The 22643-nt window shown below is 37.0% G+C and overlaps 1 protein-coding gene across 5 annotated transcripts in view; it reads left to right on the top strand.

The window, feature by feature from the left end:
* LRRC28 (leucine rich repeat containing 28) overlaps positions 1-21891 on the top strand; it is a 57072-nt gene extending 35181 nt beyond the window's left edge. For 2 of the 5 annotated variants that reach the window (XM_072870806.1, XM_072870805.1), the window contains exons 4-8: positions 595-801; positions 7104-7206; positions 11005-11180; positions 13772-13931; positions 16911-21890. In XM_072870806.1, coding sequence (XP_072726907.1) covers positions 672-801; positions 7104-7206; positions 11005-11180; positions 13772-13931; positions 16911-16983 — 642 coding nt within the window. In that variant the 5' untranslated portion in view covers positions 595-671 and the 3' untranslated portion in view covers positions 16984-21890. Of the gene's footprint in view, positions 1-594; positions 802-7103; positions 7207-11004; positions 11181-13771; positions 13932-16910 lie in introns of all 5 variants that reach the window. The other 3 variants (XM_072870807.1, XM_072870804.1, XM_072870803.1) reach the window with 3 other exon arrangements.
* Positions 21892-22643: the final 752 nt, after the last annotated feature.

The raw sequence follows: 22643 nt of genomic DNA, 5'->3' as shown, positions 1-22643 counted from the left end.
GTTGTTCCTAAGCATGCTTGGTGAAAGACTGTCACTAAGCAAGGAGTGCTATACATCTATTTGTAAGGCTCATTGCAAGAGAATCTTAAGTAAGGTGGATATAAGCATTGCATCCTCAAATTTAAAAAAAAAAAAGAATTTGAATTTGCATGAGTTTGGGGTCATGCAAAACACCGTCAATAACAGCAAGCTAGGTAATGTGTTTTGGTTTGGGTTTTGGGATTTTTTTTTTTCTAGTTCTGATTTAGGACCAGGAAACTGCTTGATATTTTTGACAGTAGTAATTGTCACAATGCAGGAGTGCTCTATCTTGAGAGATCTCATATTTAAACATACTGCCTAACTAATAACTGTTCCTCATCAAAAATATTTGAAATATGAAGATGATGGAGATTATTACTATCCGTTCTGAACACAGATTTTAAGAGAACACAGATCTTAAGAGAAAAACAGCACAGCTAACTGATGACCTTTATTTTTTATTTGTGAGGGGTTCTTTTGTTTGTTTTGTGTGTTTGTTTTGTTTGTTTTGTTTGTCTTGTTTGTGAAAATAGTTACAGTAATAATTCTCAATGCCTCCTGTTTGGATTGTAGAGGTTGGAGACCTGAGGGAGCTGCAAACGCTGGACATTTCAACCAATTGTTTGATAACGTTACCTGAAAGGCTGCATATGTGCCTTTCGCTGCAGTACTTGACTGCAGACCGAAACCACCTGTGGTATGTTCCCCGCCACCTGTGCCAACTACCAAGCCTCAATGAGCTCTCCATGGCTGGAAACCGCCTTGCATTTTTGCCACTTGGTGAGTCACCACCATCATTGGGTTGGGGGGTGGGTCAGAGAAGAGACAGGCAAACAAACTTTCTGTCCCAAAAAGAAAAAAAAAAGGCAACAAGTGATTTTCTTTGGTGGTCCCTACAAACTCTGTTTATGGAGTCATCACAGTGATCATATTGTTGGAAAATACGTTAATCAACAACAAAAAAAATGCAAGTTAAGGTTTCATGTCTGTTTTAAAGCAATAGGACAGCTATCAAATTTGCTTTATTTTTAGCTAACTGAGGGAGAAAAAAGTTTAAATGATGTTGTGTTTAAATATAGTACTATGTAATCTGAGTTCCACCACTTTGGGTAATGATCTGTTTCTGTGTGCTGGATCTGATGATTTAACTAAGATTCTTCAGCTAGGCTTTAAAACTTGCTGTGGAATCCCAGTAACTCCACAGAAATTATTTTTCATCATTAGGAATGTCAATACTGCATAATCTAGCGAAGGCTTAGTTTGTGCAGTGTACAGGCATCCATCAAAACTTCCATGGTAGTAGCACAGGAAAGAATTTATCTGCCTTTCTCTCAACCCTTTTGAAGTTTGGAAGTGTCGAAGCAGGTCTTCAAGAGTAGGAGGTGCAGTCGGTGTGTGGTCGTTTGTTGTGGGAAGTAGTTGTGTTGTCAGTAAGTGCGGACTGTATATTATGTTTGTGAAAAGCAAGTCCTCTATCCTGTGTTTGTTACTTTTTAGCCCTGCCACAGGCTAATCTCTGCTGAAACAGACACACATGCAGATCTGTCATGTCATTTGAATAGCCATTAATAGTTTTTCTAGAATACAATCAGAGTTTGGTGTTAATTAGGTGCAGATGAAGTTATGATAATCACATTGAAAAGAAGCTTAAAATTGAGGTGGCTAAAAATAAGATAATTTCTAAATTAATTACATTGTATAGGTTTAACTTAATTTTTTCAGTACTAGCAATTTAGTCTTTAAAGAAGTTTATGATCTTTCTGATTTTCTTAGCACCTTAGTTTATATTACAGGAAAGTAAGTGCAAATAATGTATCCAGACATAGTGTTTTAGTTATGTCCCAACACACGTCATTATATAAATGAAAAAGGAGTTCCAGGATGCATCATCCAGATTCCACAGTACTAAAACAAGCAAAGTAACATCCCCTATTTTGGCAAATATTTCTAACTCCACTTCATGAGACAGGAAGTTGAATCTTTTTAATTTTGCAAAAATAAGATGCTGTTCAGTAAGATGAGATGTGAAATATTAACGGGTAAAAGTTTTTGCTACATTTGCACTAGTAGTTTATCTGTGAGTGAGCTGTGACCCGGATGAGCCAGAGATCTGCTGAAGTGTTTTAAGTTCAAAAGGAGGAAATAAATCTCTAATATAATGACACACCTTCTTTTTTCTTTATTTTTAGACTCAAATTCAAAACATTCAAAAGGAACTTTTAAAATAACGGGTAACATCAAAGACTGTCAATTGACCTTGTTCAGTAGTTCTTAATAGTGACTCACTGGTGAACATTTGGAGATAATTTGCTGTCTGTGGATATGAAACTGAATCATAAATCCTAGAGTTCAGAGGAAAAGCAGCACAGTATAAATGTAAATGTTTAATCCTTCCTCTGAAGAATCAGAAGGCTTCAGAGTGGTCAAGATGTGATGAAATATACTGAAGTTAAGGCATAATTGTAGCATTATTTTTGCTAGCTGCACGTGTTGGTTAATGGGGTTTTTTGTGTGTGTTCTTACATCCAACTTCACTTTACTAGTTAATGACTGAGTAAGGACGTTAAATAACAATGAAAGATACTGTAGAAATATCTACAAGTGATATTCAAGCAAGAATTGTCAAACAATTTTTTTTCAATTTGGGAGTTGAGTTGAGAAGCAGACATTTTATTCATCTCCTGACAGAATGGGGGTTTTTTCTCTTTTTTATTAGACATGTCCATGTTAGAAGAAATATGTTTGGAACACATTGCTTAATGCTTTTTAAAGTGTGATTTACTTTATTTATTTCATATGGTGGTTGACATCTACTATGCCAAGGAATCCATTCTTCCTCATCTAAGTGTGTCCTTTGTAGCTGCCAGTAGAGCCTCTTGTTAAGTGTAATGGAAATCTGCATTTTCCTGTTCATAGATTGATAGGTGTAAGATTTATTCCAGCAGTAGCACAGTACTTTCACAGCACTGCTGGATAGTTTTGTATGTAGTTTTTTGTCCTGTACATTCTTTTAAGTTTGCGGGCACATGTGTCTTAAGGAAAAAAAAAAGTGTAACACTATTAATCAGTTTTACAAAATACAATAAAAATACCTGATGCCACTCTCTTTCACAACTGGTACATAAACAAGCAGATGGGTAAACAATAATGAATTAGTCATTTGTTCTGCAGAATACGCTTAATTCTTGGATATGGCAGTACTTTTAAAAAATTATTATTTTTCAGCTGTTGAATATTCCAGTTTATATTCAAAGAAACAAGACTGCGTGGATCTGAGCCTTTGCGCCTTCCTAATAAATTTATTTAAAAACAAACAAAAACCAAATTGTGTGTGTAAGTTGAACTGGAAACTGCATCCTGGACAGCCCTGTTATTGTCAGGGTAGCTTTTATGCTGCCCTAATAAATGGTCTTAGGAATTCTGTTCTTGAGTGGCAGATGGAACTACTGATCATTTTATATCAATGTACTTACAACATAAATTATCCTTTGATAGAAATTACCGTTAGCAAATGCTCCAATGCCTGAAAACAAATTCCATTGCAAGCAGAAATTTGAATCTGATGATATTGCAAAAATAAAAATGATTTATGTAATAAAGAACAAATATAATTAAAATAGGCCATAAATTATCAAGTGTACTGGCAGTACAGAGGATGTTATGACAGCAAATATTCAGTGTTATATCACTTTATTGAGGGTTTATGTGCACTTTTTGTTTAGAAAATGGGTCTAGTAATTATCAGTGCACAGTAAACAAAGGTCTTATTCTACCTCAGTATATGCTGCTTTTGTGTCCTTGCCCTCACAGTATGGTTAAAAGAGCATCAGTGCAGACACACAAGAGCTTTTGTTCCATCTTCAGCCATGTGGAATGCATATGCCAGGGCCCTGAGGTTAAAAAAAAAAAGGGGGGGGGGGGCAGGGGAAGAAAAAAAAATTAGAATTGGGGTTTGTTCAGGACTCATGGCATTTGGTCATTTCTGGGAGAAAGGTCTTTGATCTGGGAGCCTGGAAGGAGGAAAGTGGAAATGTTTTAGAGGCAGTACAGTGCTTGCAAAAGCCACATGAAAACCTTCTTTGTAGCTTTAGCCTTTTCATAGATGGACAGCTTCCTTATTTTACAAAGTTCTTCAGAAGCGTGTTTTTTAGAGAACTTTTAACAATATTTGTTGACTGATATAAGACATAAAAATTAATGTGGATGGGATACAAAGAGCTTTTTAAAATGATGATTTATTTAAATTTAAACTTTATGGGTAGTGTTTGAAACTGGAAAAAAATCTTTTGGGGACTAGAAGATGCTTGGTTATTTAATGCAAAGAAACTATATCAAAGGAACATTTATAGTTACAGGCTATTTGGCTTTGGGAATTGAATTTTTCCTACTGAGATATTTTGTCTAACATCCAAAAATTTGCTTTAATTACCTAGGAAATGCAGTCAACTCAGAACTTAGAATCTAAACATAGCATAAGATAAAGACAGAGGGAAGAGATGAGATGCAGCCTAACTCCCCCCTCGATGCATATGAAAAGAACAGCTTTAGGGCTTTTTTTGACTTGCCTGATTTTCAGCCTATTTGCATACATCTGTGTAGAAATGAGCAAGAAGAGCCTCTTTTAAAAATTTTTTTCCATTCTCTAAATTAATAAGTTAAACAGTAGCACATTCAAGCTACCCCAGCAACCCATAGTTTTCTGCTCTTCTCAGTATAATTGGCTTCTGCAACATGAGGCCATATTCTCTCAGCGTTAGGTGTGCCATGCATATGCTATCTGCTTTAAATTTTATTGGCTGATTCTTTTTCAGCCTTACAATATTTTATGGTGTTATAGTGCCTCAGTATTGCAATATTTTTATTCATTGTAGGATAACAATGTTTTTGTTTCATCTAAAAATATCCCAGAACTTTACTAAACTATTTTCAGCCCTGCAATACTGAGCCAAAATAAATCATCTTTTTGAGGTGTTAGCTCATAATGATGCACAGCAGCATCTCACAGCAGTGCCCATCAGTCAGCAGAGATATTTGTACTTGCTTCTTGGGGCAGGACAGTTGATGGATGCAGCAGATAGCTCTGCAAACTAGAATGTCTTTGGGACAGGGTCAAAGAAGCATGTGATGGTTGAACATGTCCCCTGATGTCCAGTGACTCCGGTTTGAACAAAGCCCAGATTATGGTCCCTGAAACCTCCATAGACTGTTGCAGGGCAAGGGCCTGTATTAAAAGAAAAAAACCAAAAGTCAGTTTTTCTGTGTTAACACTTTATTTCAGAAAAGGAATCTACTTGTTTTCTGTTGGTATCATCACTTGTTCTTTATATCAAAGATTTGATAACGTGACACTCTGAAGCTCCTTCTCAGCATGAGCTTTTAAGGTTTCTGGTGCTTACAGCTGCCATTCAAGTGGGTGACAGCTGAAGACATTCAGTATATTTTAAGATGGCCAAATGTTTGGGGGGGATCACTCAAAATATTGTTTGCTTTATCTGTACTAATTGGTGTCGAGAGGTCTTTTGTACAATAGAACTATTCAATAATAAAGAAGGGATTGTATTACCTATTGTCATAGTAGGGAATAGGAGATCATTACTCCAAATAGAATTTCTGAATAGAAATATCATGGAAATTGTTTTAATTTTTATTCTGTTCTTGGCCACGATTACGAAAGGGACAGAAGCTATGCTAATTTCTCTGGTTATCCTTTATGCTGACCAAGGTAATTGACAGTTGATAAAGATGGGAAGTCAGAATTAGTCAATATCGGTATCATCTTGCAATGTGGCTGATTCAGCCAAATGCTTGTTTATCTTGCTTAGTTTCTACAACATACTCATAAAAGTTTAAGAAGTTGAGAGGCATACAGACTTTTTTGTATTATTTTTTCATAATGCAATTCGTCTGGGTTGCAGCTATCCCCTCCCAGGCAGAGAGGCTTTCAAACATTGTTCGCTTGGTTTGTGCTTTGTATTAAATGCATATGTCTTTTCCTAACCCAGTATCTCGAACAGCATAGGAACTGCAGATGAAATGGGCTGCCCAGATGATCTTACCTGTCAGCTTTCTTGCCAGTTCAAAACTCTTTTAGACCATTCTTTTTAGTTCACTGTTTGGTTTGTCTTTTTAAATGTCTCACATAAGCATGTTTTTAACTTCTTTTGATAGCAGACAGTTTTACCACTGACTAGATCTTGCTGATGAGCAAAATTCTTGTTTCTGACAATTCTTTCTAGAAGCCTGGATTTTCCCTTTTAATTTTGCTCCATTTTCCCACGTCAATTTTCTAAACAAAATAAAATTATACGATACCTATCTGCTCCTATCTGGAGGTATATTAATATATTTCTAGTCTGTGAAGGTATTCCTTAAACATGCTGCACTTGCTTCTTTTGACTGCCAGCCATTAATATTTTAACAGAAATAATGTAAGAAGCACACCTTCAGATGTATTGATCATTTACTTGTAGCCGCAGCTTTTGTTGTATAATATTCTGTAGTTTAATGCTTGTATATCTTCTTGTGTTCTGTAATTTACTGCAACACACAAAGTCGTTTCTAAATTATTACTAGTTGTATTTGGTTATGGCTAATGTAATCAAACAAGTATCTCTTCTTGGAGAAAAGAAAGAGTGGGACAGACCACATTCTTGTTTGTCTTTACCACTTTACCAAAGGTAGTGAAGCTGTGATTTCAGTGACATGAGGCCAGTTAATGAAAGCAGGTTTGACCTTATGAACTTGAAGTATGCACTGTAGATTTGAAATCAATTGTCCCTTTGCTTCTTCAAACTGACTTTGGAGTTTGTCAATGTTAAATTTTAATTATTTATAATGGGATTTTCAGGGCTACTGAAAAGGGGTTTTGTTTTGTTTTAGTAATTTTAAATGCTATTTTCTAAACAGCTTTTCACCTCATCCATAATAAAATCATTGGCTGAAGTTTTACAACTGAGAAGTACTAATGTATGTTTGCTTACATTGAGTCTGATTAGTTTATTTATAATTAAAGAGAATTGCTTTGCTTATAATTGTCACTATGTCATCCCTTCTCCTTCTGACTTCTTGTTTTCTAAACCCAGATTTAGGTCGTTCTCGGGAGCTGCAATATGTTTATGTGGATAACAATATTCATCTGAAAGGCCTCCCATCTTATCTGTATAATAAAGTCATTGGTTGCAGTGGGTAGGTATGAATTAATTCAGATGTCTTGCATACCTGTAAATATCTTCCTGTATGATACAACTGATTTTTTTTTTGGTGTGTGATTGATTCAGAACTGATGTTACTTTGAGGGGATTACGGCATTTCCCAGTTCTGTTTTATTTTTGTAATCTTCTGTGTTAATTGCCAACTTTCAATATTTTAGTATTAAGCCGTAACAGACAGTGCAGTTATTCTGAAGGAATTTGTAATGATAATGTAAGGCCTAAAGCTGAATCCTAGCTGCATTTAAAGGTTGGCCAAAAATGTAGGCTTCACAGAATTTCCAGAACTAAAGAATGAACACAATTTTTTTTTTAATGTGTTGCAGCATCTATCTAGTTCTTAAGTTCTCACATTTCTGTAAGTTATGGGCCATATATTGGAATGTCACATGCAGCTCCTTCACTCATTTTACATCCCACTATCAGTTTCTTGTAGGTCTTGGTACCTGCTAAGTAAAATAAGTAACTTTTTTTAGGAATTATGGATTGACAGGTATATTTTTACATGTGCATTTTAAAAATATCCTAGGCTGTCTCATGTTTGTGGTTAGGATGTGAGAAAAAAGTGGTCTGTCTAGGACACTAGCTTAATTCTTTCTGCACTGACACTAGCATAAATTAGGATCAGCACCACTGATGAATGGAGCCTTACTGGTGTAAAACTGATCAGAAGAGGATTGTCCCCATTACCATCTAATTATAAATTTCTGGTATGCTCGCTCTCAGCAAATCTTGCATTAAATATAAATTCCCTCTCTACAGCCTGCACTCTACTGCAATGTGCGAGATGCTGAGTCTTGGCATTTTAAGGTTTTTCTAATATTCCCGTGTCAGCTGGTTGTGTGATATTTAAATACTTGCAGTTGGATTATAATTCTGCTGAACTGTGTGCAGTCTCAAGTTTCTACTAATTTTGTTTTTCAGGAAAAATAATTTCTAGCTTTTGTTCTTTCAGAACTGATTGTAAATTGTAAGACAGACATTAAATTGACCCTAAAGGTAATAGAACTGTATTGATTGTGACCATTGATTGTGACCAAAACCACTAGTGACAATGCAGGAAATGTTCCAACAAGTTTGGTCCAACTGTCCTGCCTATTTCAGGTGATTTTAAACAAACATGTCTTTTTTTTTTTTAAACGTTTTAAGTCCTTATTTATACTCAGTCAAAATAATTTTATCTTTGCACTGACCTTTTGTGAAGCTATTACCAGTTCTGTCTGCTGTCATTACATGTACATTGCTGGTCAGGCTAGCTGCTAGTATCTCTGATAGAGAATATTATGAATCTAGTATAGAAGAGACCAAAAAAGTTGCAAGTGTTGCAATGATATTAATTCTTGTAATGCTTCTGTGGAATAAAAAAATGATAATTTTTTCCTTAATAATAAAGAATTAAAAACAATATTTTTAGTAAGCAAAATAATATTTGTATTTGTGTACCAAACAGGTATTTGTCTTTATGTTGTGAAACCATCTTGAAACATCATAGTTTATTTTTAAGGAACACTTTCAACATAGGAAGAGCACTTATATATACTATTAAGAAACCAAAGGTTTTATTTCATAATCTGCTGAGTGATGTTAAAATAGTGTAATAACGGTCATGTGAAAAATTTCTGTGTTCTTTCCAAGAACGCATTAGTAACCAGTGCAAGGCTTTCATGGGTCAGGCGAGAGTTGAAGATCCAGGCTTTAGTGCTCTGTCTGGTCATCCACCAGAGAATAAAATCTGACATGCTGCTGTTACTAACATAAAGCTAGATTTCTGAAAATAGAATATAAATTGCATTGTGTAAGTAATGAATCTCTGTCTGGGAATCCTGCAGTCAGACTGACTGAGAAAGTCTTTTATGTAAGAGGTGATGATCTCAGCACTCAAAATAAATTTTGATCTTATTTTTTGCAGATTGGATTTCATAGTCTCCAGCTAGGTATCTGTCAGTCTTGTTGAAGGCATCCAATAGGTGGTCACAGCTTTTTTTTTTCCCCAGTTATTTATTCACCAGGGTTCTTCTGCAGCTCCATTTTTTCCAGCTAGTTAGACCATCCTCTCTTCCACTTTTTAACCTCCATGGATTTTGTGTGGGTTTTTTTTTAATTCTTTGTTCTTGCACCCAGTATTACTTGTAGGTTGAGATTCATTCCCCAATCTATCCTGATTTAAGGGTGTATGTCTCTTAGATTATTCCTCTGATTGTCTGGTTTGCTCGTTTACCTCGTTATTCAGTGTTGTGGTCAGGCATTAATAGCCTCACCCTTTATGTAAAGTAGACCAAATGGCCCAGCTCTGAACTGCAAACTGTAGTGAGTTTATGGGTGTGTCTTCTAGCTAGCTTGGTAAGGGGTTAATCAGCTTGAAAATACAACATTACAGACTTATTTGTTGTGATAGCTAAGTCATTGGGTATGGATTGCTGGGGAATGGATTGTTGGAATATTGGATCTCTGAATTCCCAATTATATTTTAACCCCATTAATGGTCTGTGGGAAAGCATTAAATATTTAACAAGAGGTTTATTGACTTGCTGTTTGATGCTGCTCTTTTTTGCTTGTTTCTCTGGGCTGTTTTTCCTTTAATCAGAGGAGATGAGATTCTTTGTTATCAGAGAAGTACTATGAGGTTTCTTTCACATCTGATAAGGTTGAGTGTAGTTACCTCAGTTTTAGGTCCAATATCTGGGAAGGCTGACAAATTTGTTTCTGTTCCGTTTGTTAGGACTGGCCCTAACAAGTTGCTCTTGGCTTCAAATTTAAGTTGTCATAAACAATTCCGATTCCCCTCTTGACTTTCCCAACCTCTTAGTAGAATTTTCCTATGCGTGTCTCTTTGGTATGATAGCTTGCAACAGGGATCATGTAAAGAGTTGTTATTTTTACTACAAACTAAGTTTCTCTCCTTGGATCCAAATAACTTTCCTTTTCCTTACATGATTTGGGAAGAACAAGGCTAGTAGACTTACTAAGGTATCTTCCCACTGTAGCTTAGGCTATTCTTTTCATTTTTCCTTCACTCACCCCACACACACGCTACAAGGGAGCTCTGTGGATGGGGAAAGGTATAGTACAGAATCACCCAGTGGCACTTAAATGATATTTTTGGGTAGTTGTAGTTTGCCTCACATATTATAGTTGAGAAATCCATTACCATTCTCAACTCGTTGATCCAAGATACAGGAAGCCAACTGTTAGGTATGAAACTGCTCCCCTATGTAAAATATTTAGTAATAATGGCATTCAGAGGCTAAAAGAGATTAGCGTGTTGGTAAAGTAAGGGACACATAGTGCACTTGGTTCACCTCCCTGGGATTGTGTTCTCATTTCTCCAGCTTTTGAATGTTATTTGATAAGTAAAGACCTCCAGATGTCCCATGACTAGCACATCACAGAAGGTGGGAATCTATAGAAAGTGTGTGTCAACATGTATTGCACTCTGCAAGGAATCCTTGAAGGGTGCTGCACTGAAGAACAGTATTAGGCATCTAATACTGGTGGGCATCTAATACTGGTGGGCATCTAATGTATTAGACACCTAATACTGGTGTCTAATACATTAGTGGTGTCTAATACACCTAATACTGGTGTCTAATACATCACCAGTATTAGGCATCTAATACTGGTGGGCATTAGGCATCTAATACTGGTGGGCATACTGGAACAGTATTAGGCATCTAATGCTGCTGGGCATCAAGCATATTGGGTTGGTCATCTGGGTTTCCCCATAAAGTTACTTTTTTTTTCCTAACCACTTTCTAAATGTCTTCTGTCCTTCTAGTTGTGGTTCTCCAATTCAAGTTTCAGAGGTGAAACTGCTCTCTTTTTCATCGGGCCAGTTAACTGTGTTCCTGCCAGCAGAGGTGAAATCTATAGGGACAGAAACAGATCATGTGCTCCCTTTGCAAGAACTGGCCATGAGGACCCTCTATAACACCTACTACAGATTTTTAAAAGGTATGAAATTGCTGCATTCTTCAGATTACAGAAAGAATGGAAGTGCTTTTCTGGCAGTGATAGGAACATTTCAAAGAGCTGTGCAAGGATTAATATTTTAAAAGATTTATTTAATCAAATTATGTTTGAAATACTGTATTAGAACAAAAATGTCCAATATCAAAAAACAGAGATCCAAAGACTATTTCTAAGGTTGAGTGGTGCTTACAAATGGTTTCTTTCTTGAGGGCTGCATAAAGAAGGACGCTTTTTGCAGGAGAAACTCTTTAATGGAAATAGGAGATGAGAAGTACAGTTCCTGAGGCAAGATTAGATGCATCAGCCAACAATGCAACTTCTTGCCAGGCAGCACACTCCTAAACTGGCAGACTTGTTATACATAAGGCAAAAGAAATGCGAGCAGCCCTTGGCCATTTCAGTACAGTGTGACAGCTGAGCTGTTTTAGTTCTGCCCCAATTCAGACTCTTTGCTGTGAAGTGGCCCTTGGCTCATCTGGTTATGCATCATGCAATCACATGAGTTAGCAATATCTGATGATAACCTGCAGATTCAGATTTTGTTAGACTTAGCTGTATTGTGAATCCCCCTTTTCGTGGCATCTTGGGAATTCATCAGCTTTAGAGGTGAAAGTAGAAAGCAGAAGGGTAGAGAGTTACAATGGAAAGATTGGAGGGTTTATGATAAGGGGTCACTTGTACCATGGCCACTGGAGTAAATCGTAACTGCTGAACTATTGCTTTGCCAGGAAAAGTATACAAGGAGGTCTGCAGTAAATACGCTGTAGGGAAGACGCTTCATGTTGAGGGGTGGGATAACCATACAAGCCTGTGTTCACAGGATACGGCACTGCGTTGTGGAGAATGTATTTACTGACATAGAGAACATATATTAATTGATCAGTTTTCAGTTGTGTATTTTTTATATTTCTGCATATGGAAGGGAGGTTTTTAGTTGTTTGATATCAGCTGCACCAAAATTACACAATAACGAATGCTGCTTCATTTTGATTTGCAAAATTCTAGTCTTTGTAAAGGAGTTTGAAAACATCAGGTGTAAGATCTTTTGAATCAACAGTAACTACTTGTCTCACCCAGTTGTGACTTGCACAATAATTTCTGGAATATGACCGTGTGAATGTGGTTCCTGAAGATGCTGGTGAAGTTTGGTTTGGGAATAGCAAGACAGCGTTGCAAAATCAATTTAAGAAATGGTTTGTAGATGGCTTACACAAGGCTGTGAGGATTATATCTAGTTGCAGCCAAGGTGCAGAACCTGAAAAAGACAGTGAAACATCTTTTTAAACTATCTTGCCTACTTCTAGTTTGCTACACTGTACTATGTAGTCTTTTTATATATTTATATATACATACACATATATATCTTATTCTGAGTGACCTTATTAAAGACTATGTGCGTTACCACTGGTGACACCCACATTTCAGTGAGGCAGGAGTAATGCATACTTCAGACAGGTGTAAGATAATAGTGTGCTGGGGAAGCAGGTGGCACATATGATTAAAGTAGCAGATTTGATCTATCACTGCCTAAATTTGCAGTTTCAAGGGTGCTGTTAAATACTTGGTGGCTGCTAGGTGAGCATGACAAAAGTGACTGGACTACTTTTCCTCAGTCTTTGCTTGGCTACAGAATGTGACCTTTTCCTTCTGATGCAAATGTACTATTCGTCATGCTTGTCATCTCAATTGAGGCTGTTGTGGTACATTGTGTATGGGGTTAAACCTTACAGTGTTTGAAAGCTGGAACTAGTGTGATATCACAAAACTGATTTATCAGATACTGCATCTTGTCTTGATTACTCAGCACCTAAACTCATTCACCTGTCTTGGCTGTGTCTCAGTTTTTAGATGGAGATTAGCATGTTGGTTTTAAATTATAAAACACTATGTGGCTTGGGCCAAGCCTGAGAAAATGATTGCTCTTTCCCATGAAAAGACCCTGGAGTCCCTTTTGGTGAAAATGATGGCATCTTGTAAACTGTGGGGGCACACTTAAGAGATTATGAATGTATTGATCTTTTTAGAGTGGTCTCTTTGGTTGGACCTGTGAGAATTACACTGGGCTGGACTGTATTTCAAGTAATTCTAAGTATTTCAGATACCTTTTTGCTGATGGTGGGGTTTGGGCTTTTTAGTGAGCTTAGTTATCCTGCTGGATCAGTTGCTGAAATGTTTTGGTAAAATACTACTGATGTCCTTTTCAGAATTTTGTGTTGTTATTAATTACTAAACACCTGTCTAGATGATCTTTGTGTCTAAAAATGCTTTATGATATATTACTGGTTTTTATTATTTGCTTGAGCTATAATATTTTCACCTGGGTATTTGGGCCCAGTTAATCTTATGCCCACAGATGCTAAACTTACACTTTTAACTTTTTGAACTTATACATGGAAAGCACCATGTGCTTCACCCTAATTGTGGTAATTTGTGTTACCTTGCTGTTCTTTTGACAAAGTCTTAAGAATGTGAGACAGCTGACTTTCTGAATTGTTCATGGATCATGCTTGTTGGTTTGACTTTATCATGCAATTGTTTTGTTACAAGCCTTTTCTGTTTCTTTTCCTCTCTAGATTTGAACTTTCTGACTCCAATCTCACTACCCAAAAGCCTCTTGGAATTGCTGCACTGTCCATTGGGACACTGCCACCGCTGCAGCCAGCCTATGTTTACCATTGTCTACCCAAAGCTCTTTCCCTTGAGGGAAACTCCAATGGCAGGATTGCATCAAGGGTAATTATACAGGAAATTACACTGGGGTTTCATTCAGGAAGGAAAAACACCTTATGGAACAAAGCATATTCTTATGGATTTTTTTTTTAACTTAGCAGCCTTTCAGCTCTCAAGCCCCTGTCCTATGATTGCATGTAGAAGTTGACAAATCTTTTATTTGCAAGACAACCAGAATACTGCTGTTAGACTGTTTAACAAAGGCTACCACACTTGCCTGTTTTGAACTGCTGTTAAGATAGCAAAGGGTTTTGATACGATGGGATTGACTTTTTTGTGGTAGTGCAGCACATGCATGGCACTTCTGTGCCTTGGGAAGGAAATACTACCTAACACCAATACCTCCCCTGATGGTCTAAATCCTGACTTCAGGAGAATACCACCACCGAATAAAAGTGCTGTAGGATTAAAGATGGAAAAAAGCTCTAAAGCCAGAGCTTGCTTAAACTGTTCTGTGGCAAAATACTCTTGTTTTTATTTCCACGCTAATTAACTTGAGATATGTTGTGGAAGCATTCTGCATTGTAACATACATTTCGTAGCAATACATCTTTTTAAAAATATTTCAGTTTTTATGGTTGTAGCAGTTGTGAATCTGTCTGCGGGACTCACAAGTCAAGTAGACAAGCCTATACAGACTTCCTGACCTGCTGGACAGTACAGTCATAGAAAGGACTCAAAACTGAGATATGGTTCAGGGAATATTGCCTTCATGTAGATAAAGATTTAAAATATCTTTAAGGTGAGCACTGATTGCTTTGCAGTGATTCTTTTCCTAACCCCTGTTAGTCTGAGTTGGTACTGTAGCCTACCATGAGCCATAATATCAATGAATCCACTTTCTGCAATGGAAGAGCATCATCAGAGAAATTTCAACTGGTCTACTTGGACAAAAGTACAGGACTGTTTGAAACCTAATAAAGAAGGTTTAAAGAAAAGTCACTTGGAGTTAAACAAGCAGATGTGATGTTCAGGTTCTTTTTAGAGAATTCAAGTCAAGCCATTTGTTACAAAGCATATGCCTAAAGCTGAGGAGCAGAAGAGAAAGGTGCTTTAAAAAGGAATGTTTCTGAAATTACTTGTTGGTATGTATAATGCACAAGAATGCCACTTAGTTCTTGTCCTGCTCAAATCCATTGATTTGATAGTTATCTTCCATAAAAATAAAACTGCTTTTCAATAGGAAGATCTTTAAGAAAAAAGAAGATTCTAACTGCTGATTCAGGTTGATGGTACCTATTTTCCACAGCTGTATCACAGGTTATTTTGCTGTGAACTTGTGGCATAAGAGGTATCTGATTTGTAAGCAATTCAGCTTTATGAAATCAAAACAACTTAGGTATGCCAAATCTGGACAGCAGCCAGAAGTCTGCATAAATGCTATTTTGGAAAAGTCATCTTTCTTAGAAAGATCTGATTGTAGAGATTGCATACTCCAGCTTGCCATTCTGTTACACTTCAGTCATATGTTGAAATTCAGTGGATTTCATGTTGAGTAAAATAAACTGCTTCCACATTGCAGTCTTAATATTGAGTGGCATAAGATGTTATAATCATGCTATAAAGAATTTCTTTTGAGCATTGAACTGTATAATTTTATAAGAAAGTGATGGAAAACTACTTGCTGGTCACTAATTCCTTATATTATCTGAAGTAATCCAACAATGAGAGAGTTTGGACTAGAGAGCTCTACTTTCTAATTAATTGCTAAGTGTTGCTCATTGTAGAACTTAAAGTTATGAGATGATAGACATATCAGTAGACACCTTTAGGAATTATTAAAGTTACAACTCAACAAAAACATACTTTAGAGCTATTTTGGAAGAACACTACATTCACATTCTAAAATATATTAATTGAAAATACATATTTCTGCATGGTTTTCACTTGCTTAAACAATGGTATCATTCCTTCCCTTAGACAAGAATGTACTGTGTTCTGCAAAATGCCTTAATGAATACAGTCTTAAGTAGCTGACATTTGATGCAAATCCACAGAAAATGAGATCTAAACAGGGTAGCCTGTCATCCTTATCTCTGTAGCTCGTGCACTTGACATGGTAAGATTATGTGGAATTGCAGAAGTGTGATAGCTGGTTTAGAAAGATGTGAAGGACAGGGTTTCTGTTCTAAAGAGCTTACAGTGGCCATGAAAACACACAGGGTAGGGATCCTGAACGTTTGAACAGCACTGATTAGCACATGCCACATCCATGCCAGTAACTTCTGTCTGGATTTCTGTATCGCATTCTGTATCCTCTTATAGGAGAGGATAGTTAAGCGTTGAACTGGATTTCTGTATCTGAAAAAGCACAGATGACAGGAGTACTGGGCAAAGTGTGATTTCTGGGTTAGTGAAAAACAGATCTTAACATTTTTAAAGCAGATATCTAGGTCCCTGCCAGGATGGGGGCAGGAGGAGGGTCACAGTGAGGCTAGCATCACGCTTTCATGTTGCCACCCCTGCTGTAGTACCTGGCACAATGTGACAGCACTACCTGTCAGTCGTCCTTTCTGAAGATCTGGGCCCAGTTCGTTCACTCGGCTGAACCAAAGGAGGACACTGGACTTCAGTTATTTCATGCCTACAAGCAGTAACTTAAACACACGAGCAAAGCTGAAGCAAAGAATTACCCAGCTATTTTCCTTTTAGCTGTTAAACCTACTGGCTATAACACCCAGCCACACCCTCCACAGAAAGAAAAACCACATGCTGCTGCTTTAAACTAAATACATAAGAAACTAGGAAGGTTTTTGAGAACCCTTGCAGTGTTTCCCTGACTTTGTATCAGGCACTCATATATAGCAAATGAACCTTCCTTTTCAGGCACTCATATAGAGCAAATGAACCTTCTTTTCTGAAGTGTTGGGATCGCCTAATCCTGTATTTTACAAATCAGCATATTGTCTGCTGTTGAACGAGGCCTGGAGCTTTAATCTTTACTGACAACTGTTCTCCCCCCCCCCCCTTTTTTTTTTCTAGGAGGACAACTGTTAGTTTTGTGGCATACTGCTGCTCCACCCAGTGTCTGCAGACTTTTGACCTACTGAGTTGATAAACATTTAAAACTACTCAGGAGTGCTGCCAGTTTAAAGCTGCATTAGACGTCGTATCCCATTGGTACTGGAATACTGTGTGTGTGCGCGTGTGCCAAAGCAGCAGAAGTGCCCAGTCGGGAACACTAAGAGGCACTTAAATCCTGCCCTATCAAATTTGGATGAACTGCAGAAACTTTTCGGAAGTGTAAATACCAAGCTTTTAAAAGTATTAACTTCTGTCTCCTCGCAGACATCATACAAACCAAACAAATTCACAAGCTCTGACTTCAGGATTTCCAGTATTTTTCAAATGCGGCTGTCTTCAGGTTGATCCGTTGCATCATTTGAGGCAGTTTTCATTCCTCAAACTGGGCGGGGCGGGGGGAGAAGCTCAGTTATGACAAACGAGTTTTCACTTACTCCCCCCCATCCTCTTCACCCCTACAGCTGGATTCAGGTGTATAGATCTAAGCCTACAGAAACCTTTGATGGATCCCAGTGACTTTCCCATAGAACTTAGCTTTATTTTCTCCTCGTCTTAATATTTTCCCCAACAGAGTTATCCCAGTTGTATACCAAGTCTTTGACAGTTAACTGTGGTATTTAAATCCACATATTAAAAGCAGATCTTTCTTTCTGGTATCATTAGAAGCCACACTGATTTAATTAGAGTAACTAGGATATGTCTGGAGACTAAAGATTCTGTTTCAGTAAAGAAGGCTGGTACTGATGCCTACACTAAGTGGTCTTGCTCCAGCATGTTTGAGGGTGTGTTTTCTTTATTTTCATTGCTCGAGTTTTTTATTTTTAAAAACACTTCCCCTTTTGCTTCCTTGAGTTCTTCAGGAAGAAGACAACTTTAAATATCAGTTTCACTTGGAAAAAAACTAGTAATACGATAGTAAATATTTATCTATATTTATTATATTTTTACAGTTGCAGACTGTAGATCTGCAAAGAGTTGGTCTTAATCTTTTTCTAGATTCAGCATTTGGCTGATTTGTGAAAGTGTGTCAGTGGAGTGTGTGCCTCGGAGAAGGCTGGAAATCCAGGGGGAAGTTTGTGTATCTCCATGCATAGGTATATATGCATACATAGATACCTTCACAGAAGGGCTGTAACATTTGTTTTCATATATTAATGGCGGATTTAGCGCAAATTTCCACTTGCTATCATATTTGTGGGAATCCTTTTTTGTTAGATCTTGTTCATTTTAAATAAAGGACAAAGGATAGAAAAAAGGCCCAAAATGCCTGTGTGACTTAAAATTTTAATTTTACACTGAAACAGTTTATACAAAATTAGACCCTCTTGACTTGTTTTGGAATATATTTTTTTTTAATATAATGTGTTCTTTTTTTACTATTTCTTAGGTATAAACTACTTGTTGATTTAGCACAGTGTGCTACTCTGTGCAGTAGGTAGTTACAAGCTGAAATAGATATGAATGAAACAGTTTGTTATAAAAATGGCAAGATAAAGAGACTTATTTGGTAGTATATTAGCATATGTTGTGGTGAGGTGTGCATACTTTGAAGGGAGGAGGCATTAAAATGTTTTCCTTTTGCCAAAGAAGCATTTGTTCCCGCTGCAGGATTCCTGGCATCTCTTCAATAAATAGAGTATCTTAAGAGCTTAAAAGAGTACCAAAAAGGCAGGTTTTGAGGGTGGAATTTTTAGGTTGTGCATGTTACTTGTAAAAGCTTTGCTGGTTTTATTGGGTTGGTTTTAGAGAGTTGAATTAGCATTAAGAAATGTAGAACTTAATCCTTCAGGAATGCAAGTATCATCTACTGTTTAAGAATTGTGAAACTTTCTAAAATAAATCCCATTTATTAAATCTGCTTTGCAGTAGGGGAAAGAGCCACATTCAAGCAGACTTTGTACTATTGGATTTCTGACTCTGTCATTTCACTAATTTGTTTCAATGTTGGTATCCCCAACAGGCCTTCCCACCCAGCAGGGTTTACCACTGAAGCAGCAAAATGAATCTTCAGCTTTTTTCTTTTTCTGCAGTACTACCCAGCTGAGATGTACATTGCCCATGTACAATGATACCTGTATCAGAAATGTGCAAGTGTAGTTCGGAATCCATTTTTTTGAACGGATTATAAGAGAAATATGGTAGTGTTACAAATATTAATTTTTGATACAATACTCTGATCAGGAATTTTCAGTATTATTTTTACTGTGGCTTCCTCTGTCTTTGAAGGAGATGTTTTGTTGGAAGTTCATTTGTCCTCTTTTTGTAGCAACTTACAGACTTTAAAACACAGTTTGTTTCTGAATTCAGTCTGTAAATATTATTTTGGAGTTAAAACTTTTGATCAGCTAAAAGGCATTGGCATTTGTTTTATTAGGAGTCAGATAGTAAGAGTGGCGCTTGATTTTTTTTTTTCAGTTATTTATTTTGCATTTTCTTTCTTCTTCCCATAATCTAATTAATTTTTATTGAGTTCATATCAGTCTCTTTATTATTGTCTACAGGTGCAGTTCAGAAGAAATTTAGTCAGTTCTATAAGCAGGATGAATCTTAACTAAAACTTTAATAGATGATATTTCAAGAATAGAATGTTCAATGAATAAATTACTTAAACACGCAATTGAAGCTGAAATGTCATACCCTATTTTTATAAAACAAGGAAGAGGAAAGCCAATATATAGACTGAAAATGCAGCTTAAATTCACGTTTATCTGATTTTTTTTTTGATACGAACAGTGTTTGTATTCATCTGTATCTTTGGGTGATATTGTTCTAGATTAAAATAACTCCATTCTCACTTGTCCAAATTTTTCTGAAGTTGTTCTACTGTAAGCATGTTTCATAACCAGCTAACATGAGAGCCAGCTATGCAAGTTGCAGAGGGGAGAGGGAGCTTGTTGCTGAACCATGCATCACTTGTTTTTCAATACAAGGTGTCACAATACTTGGACTTCTCTTTAATGCATTTATTTCTAGGTAACTTTTGATTGCTTGCTCTTGTTCATCAGGTTAGTTCACATTGAGATAAATTTTTCCTTGTACTGCAAAAAATCTGATTCCAGCAGTTGAAAAAAATTACCATCTTTAAAGGGTTTTTTGTCATAAAAATAGATCTTAACTCTTTGCTTAGTGTGGGAGCATGAGAAGTTTCTGGGTTGGTTTTTTTTTTTTCTAGGCTTTATAAAGAGAAAGGTGCAGGAGATAAATGAGAGAAATAAGTCTTTAACCCACTGATATTGCTATAAAATTTTTCTGAGTGAACATTAACTCCTAATGTGATTAGGGAGCACAGGCATAATTTTTGTTTATGTTGTGATAGCAGGCACCATGTTAATAAAATTGGGACCCTACTGCTTATAGAGATAACTTTTTGTTCTGCCACAAAAGAAACAGAGGAATCTCTGGCTTTGTTTAAAAATACCGCTTGAGCGGTTTTACCATGGACACTGTTACATTTGGAGCACTGTTCTTGGGAACCTTCCTGTTACTCCCCCGGAGGATCAGAAATTCAAATGTCCTTTCCTGTGCGAAGAACGAGGTCTAATATCAAGAAGTGCGTATTTTTCTGGTTTGGCCTGATGCTTCTCTTGGGCTCTTACTGAAGTTCATTACAAACCTTCTATTTACTTCGTTGCGGTGAGGTTAAGATCTTACACTGAGCAGAGCGGAGCTGTTTATTGCCAAGTTGGCTTCAATTCTTATATATCGAATTCTGCTGAATCCCTTTTTCTGGCCTGGAGGGAGGACGAGACTGTTGTAACACCCGTGTGGTAACAGCGTGTCAGGTTTTACTGACATCACAGCCAAGTTGAAGACTGGAGAGTGACAAACCTTTCACTAGAGAGGATGACTTTTTTTTTTGAAGGCCACTGCAGCCCCATCAGAGTACCACTGATAACAGAATAACTTTTGCCTTGATGTCAGTGGAGGATGGATCAAGTTTTAATTGATGAGAGAGAAGAATGTGTTTTACCATCTTTGTATTTCTTGCAAAAACTGGGACAATGACACTGAAGTCCATGCCTGCTACTAGACAGCCTCTCTATCTGTAGCTGAACTTGAACGTAATTCCAAGACTTAACTATCTTTGCCTCTTACCTCCCTCTTAATACTACTCAAGTTGTTGCAAAATGTTAGAGTTAACTTGTGATGGAAGAGGCTGAGTAAATTGAATCCAGAGTTTTTATTACTTTTTGTATTACAGACCTATTTTGTAAGAGACCAAAGGTCTGATGGAAAGAAATGGCAAGGTTCATGTGAAGTCTTCATTGCTTTTGCTTTTATGTGCCCTTCTTTGGATTACAACTTGAACTTGGATTGCAACTGAGTTCTTTTTGTGTCTGTTGAAAGCTCATGTGTATTGCTTTTTTGCTCTGTATTAACCAAATGTCACTTAGTGTGAAGGTGAGCTTGCTAGATGTTTTATTTAAAGTTAGTGGTGCAATTTATTGTATGTGCTTGTTAATAAACTATATTTTTGGATAGAATTACAGTCCATTAAAGCTAACTAAATTCTTGCTCCTGGGGCTATTAAGCTATGTTAGGATGTAGCTTTTAATTTACATTTCAGTTCATTTGCATAGTAATTACCTAATAAGTCTCTTGTCCCAAGGCTGAAGAGGTGGGGTGAAGACACTTCTTAAAACACTACTAAGCCCAAAACACCACTTCAATTCACTTAATCCCTTTGTCTCAGACAATGTAGTTCACCAGATCTTGCATAATAGGAACAAAACCCATATGGAAACATTACTTCAGACCCTTCTACAGATTGATCAAAAGAAAAATAACTTTCAATAGGGCTGTATTGAGTGCCACCCTCATAGTCCATAGATGTAGCTGTGGTTCATGTATTATTTACTAAGCAGCATTCAGCAGCTTTTTTCCCCTCATCTAACATATCATAGGAACAAGGTTGCCGAAAATAAGTAGAAATTAAGCATCTGTTTTTCCAGTTATTTCACTCCTTGCTGTGTAGTATTTTGCTTCAGTCAAAGCTGCTACTCCGTTCTGATGAGTTCTTCGAGTTGGATGCTGTCTGAATTATTGTATGTGTATTGGGTGAATACTAGCATACCCATTCTTAAATGAGACCTATGTTGGTCAAGGTGACTCCGAACATCGGCTATAATGGATGCCTTGAAAGGTTTAGATACCATTCAGACTTCCCTGATGCTTGTTTGCCAGTAAGTTTACAATGACTTGCCTTTTTAGTATTTTACAAATGACAACGTAAATTTTCCTACCCTTGCAATGTAGGTAACCTCTGTTTGTGAGGCAGCAGGAGGAGGATGCAAGTCCCTTAAGTGAGATGCGGGGGGAACAATGCTTAACCTATAACTTTTACCAACCACTGCTGTGTCCCTTATGAATTAGAAAGAAACAAATGGGAGAGCTTAACATCCTTTTCCTTTGCAATTAAAAGTACTTGGCATAAACGCAAGCTAAGTGGAAACTTCAGTGGCTGAATAATGCTATTGTATGCAGGAAATGAGAGGAGCTGAGATCTCACTTGGAAAGGCACTGGATGTTTTGTGACTTCTAAGCCAAGATTTAGGGCTATTCTGTGTGGTGACATTTTGGGAACTTGAGAGCCGAACTGAACCACTGCCTCTGCGTCTCCCAGCTTCAGTGATCACTTAATATTACAGTAGAGCCCTCTCTATCCTGCACTAAAGAATCCTGCCAGTATTC

Source organism: Ciconia boyciana, chromosome 8 (genome assembly GCF_034638445.1).
Source record: "Ciconia boyciana chromosome 8, ASM3463844v1, whole genome shotgun sequence".
Lineage (NCBI taxonomy): Eukaryota > Metazoa > Chordata > Aves > Ciconiiformes > Ciconiidae > Ciconia > Ciconia boyciana.
This window is presented reverse-complemented; position numbering and strand designations above follow the sequence as displayed.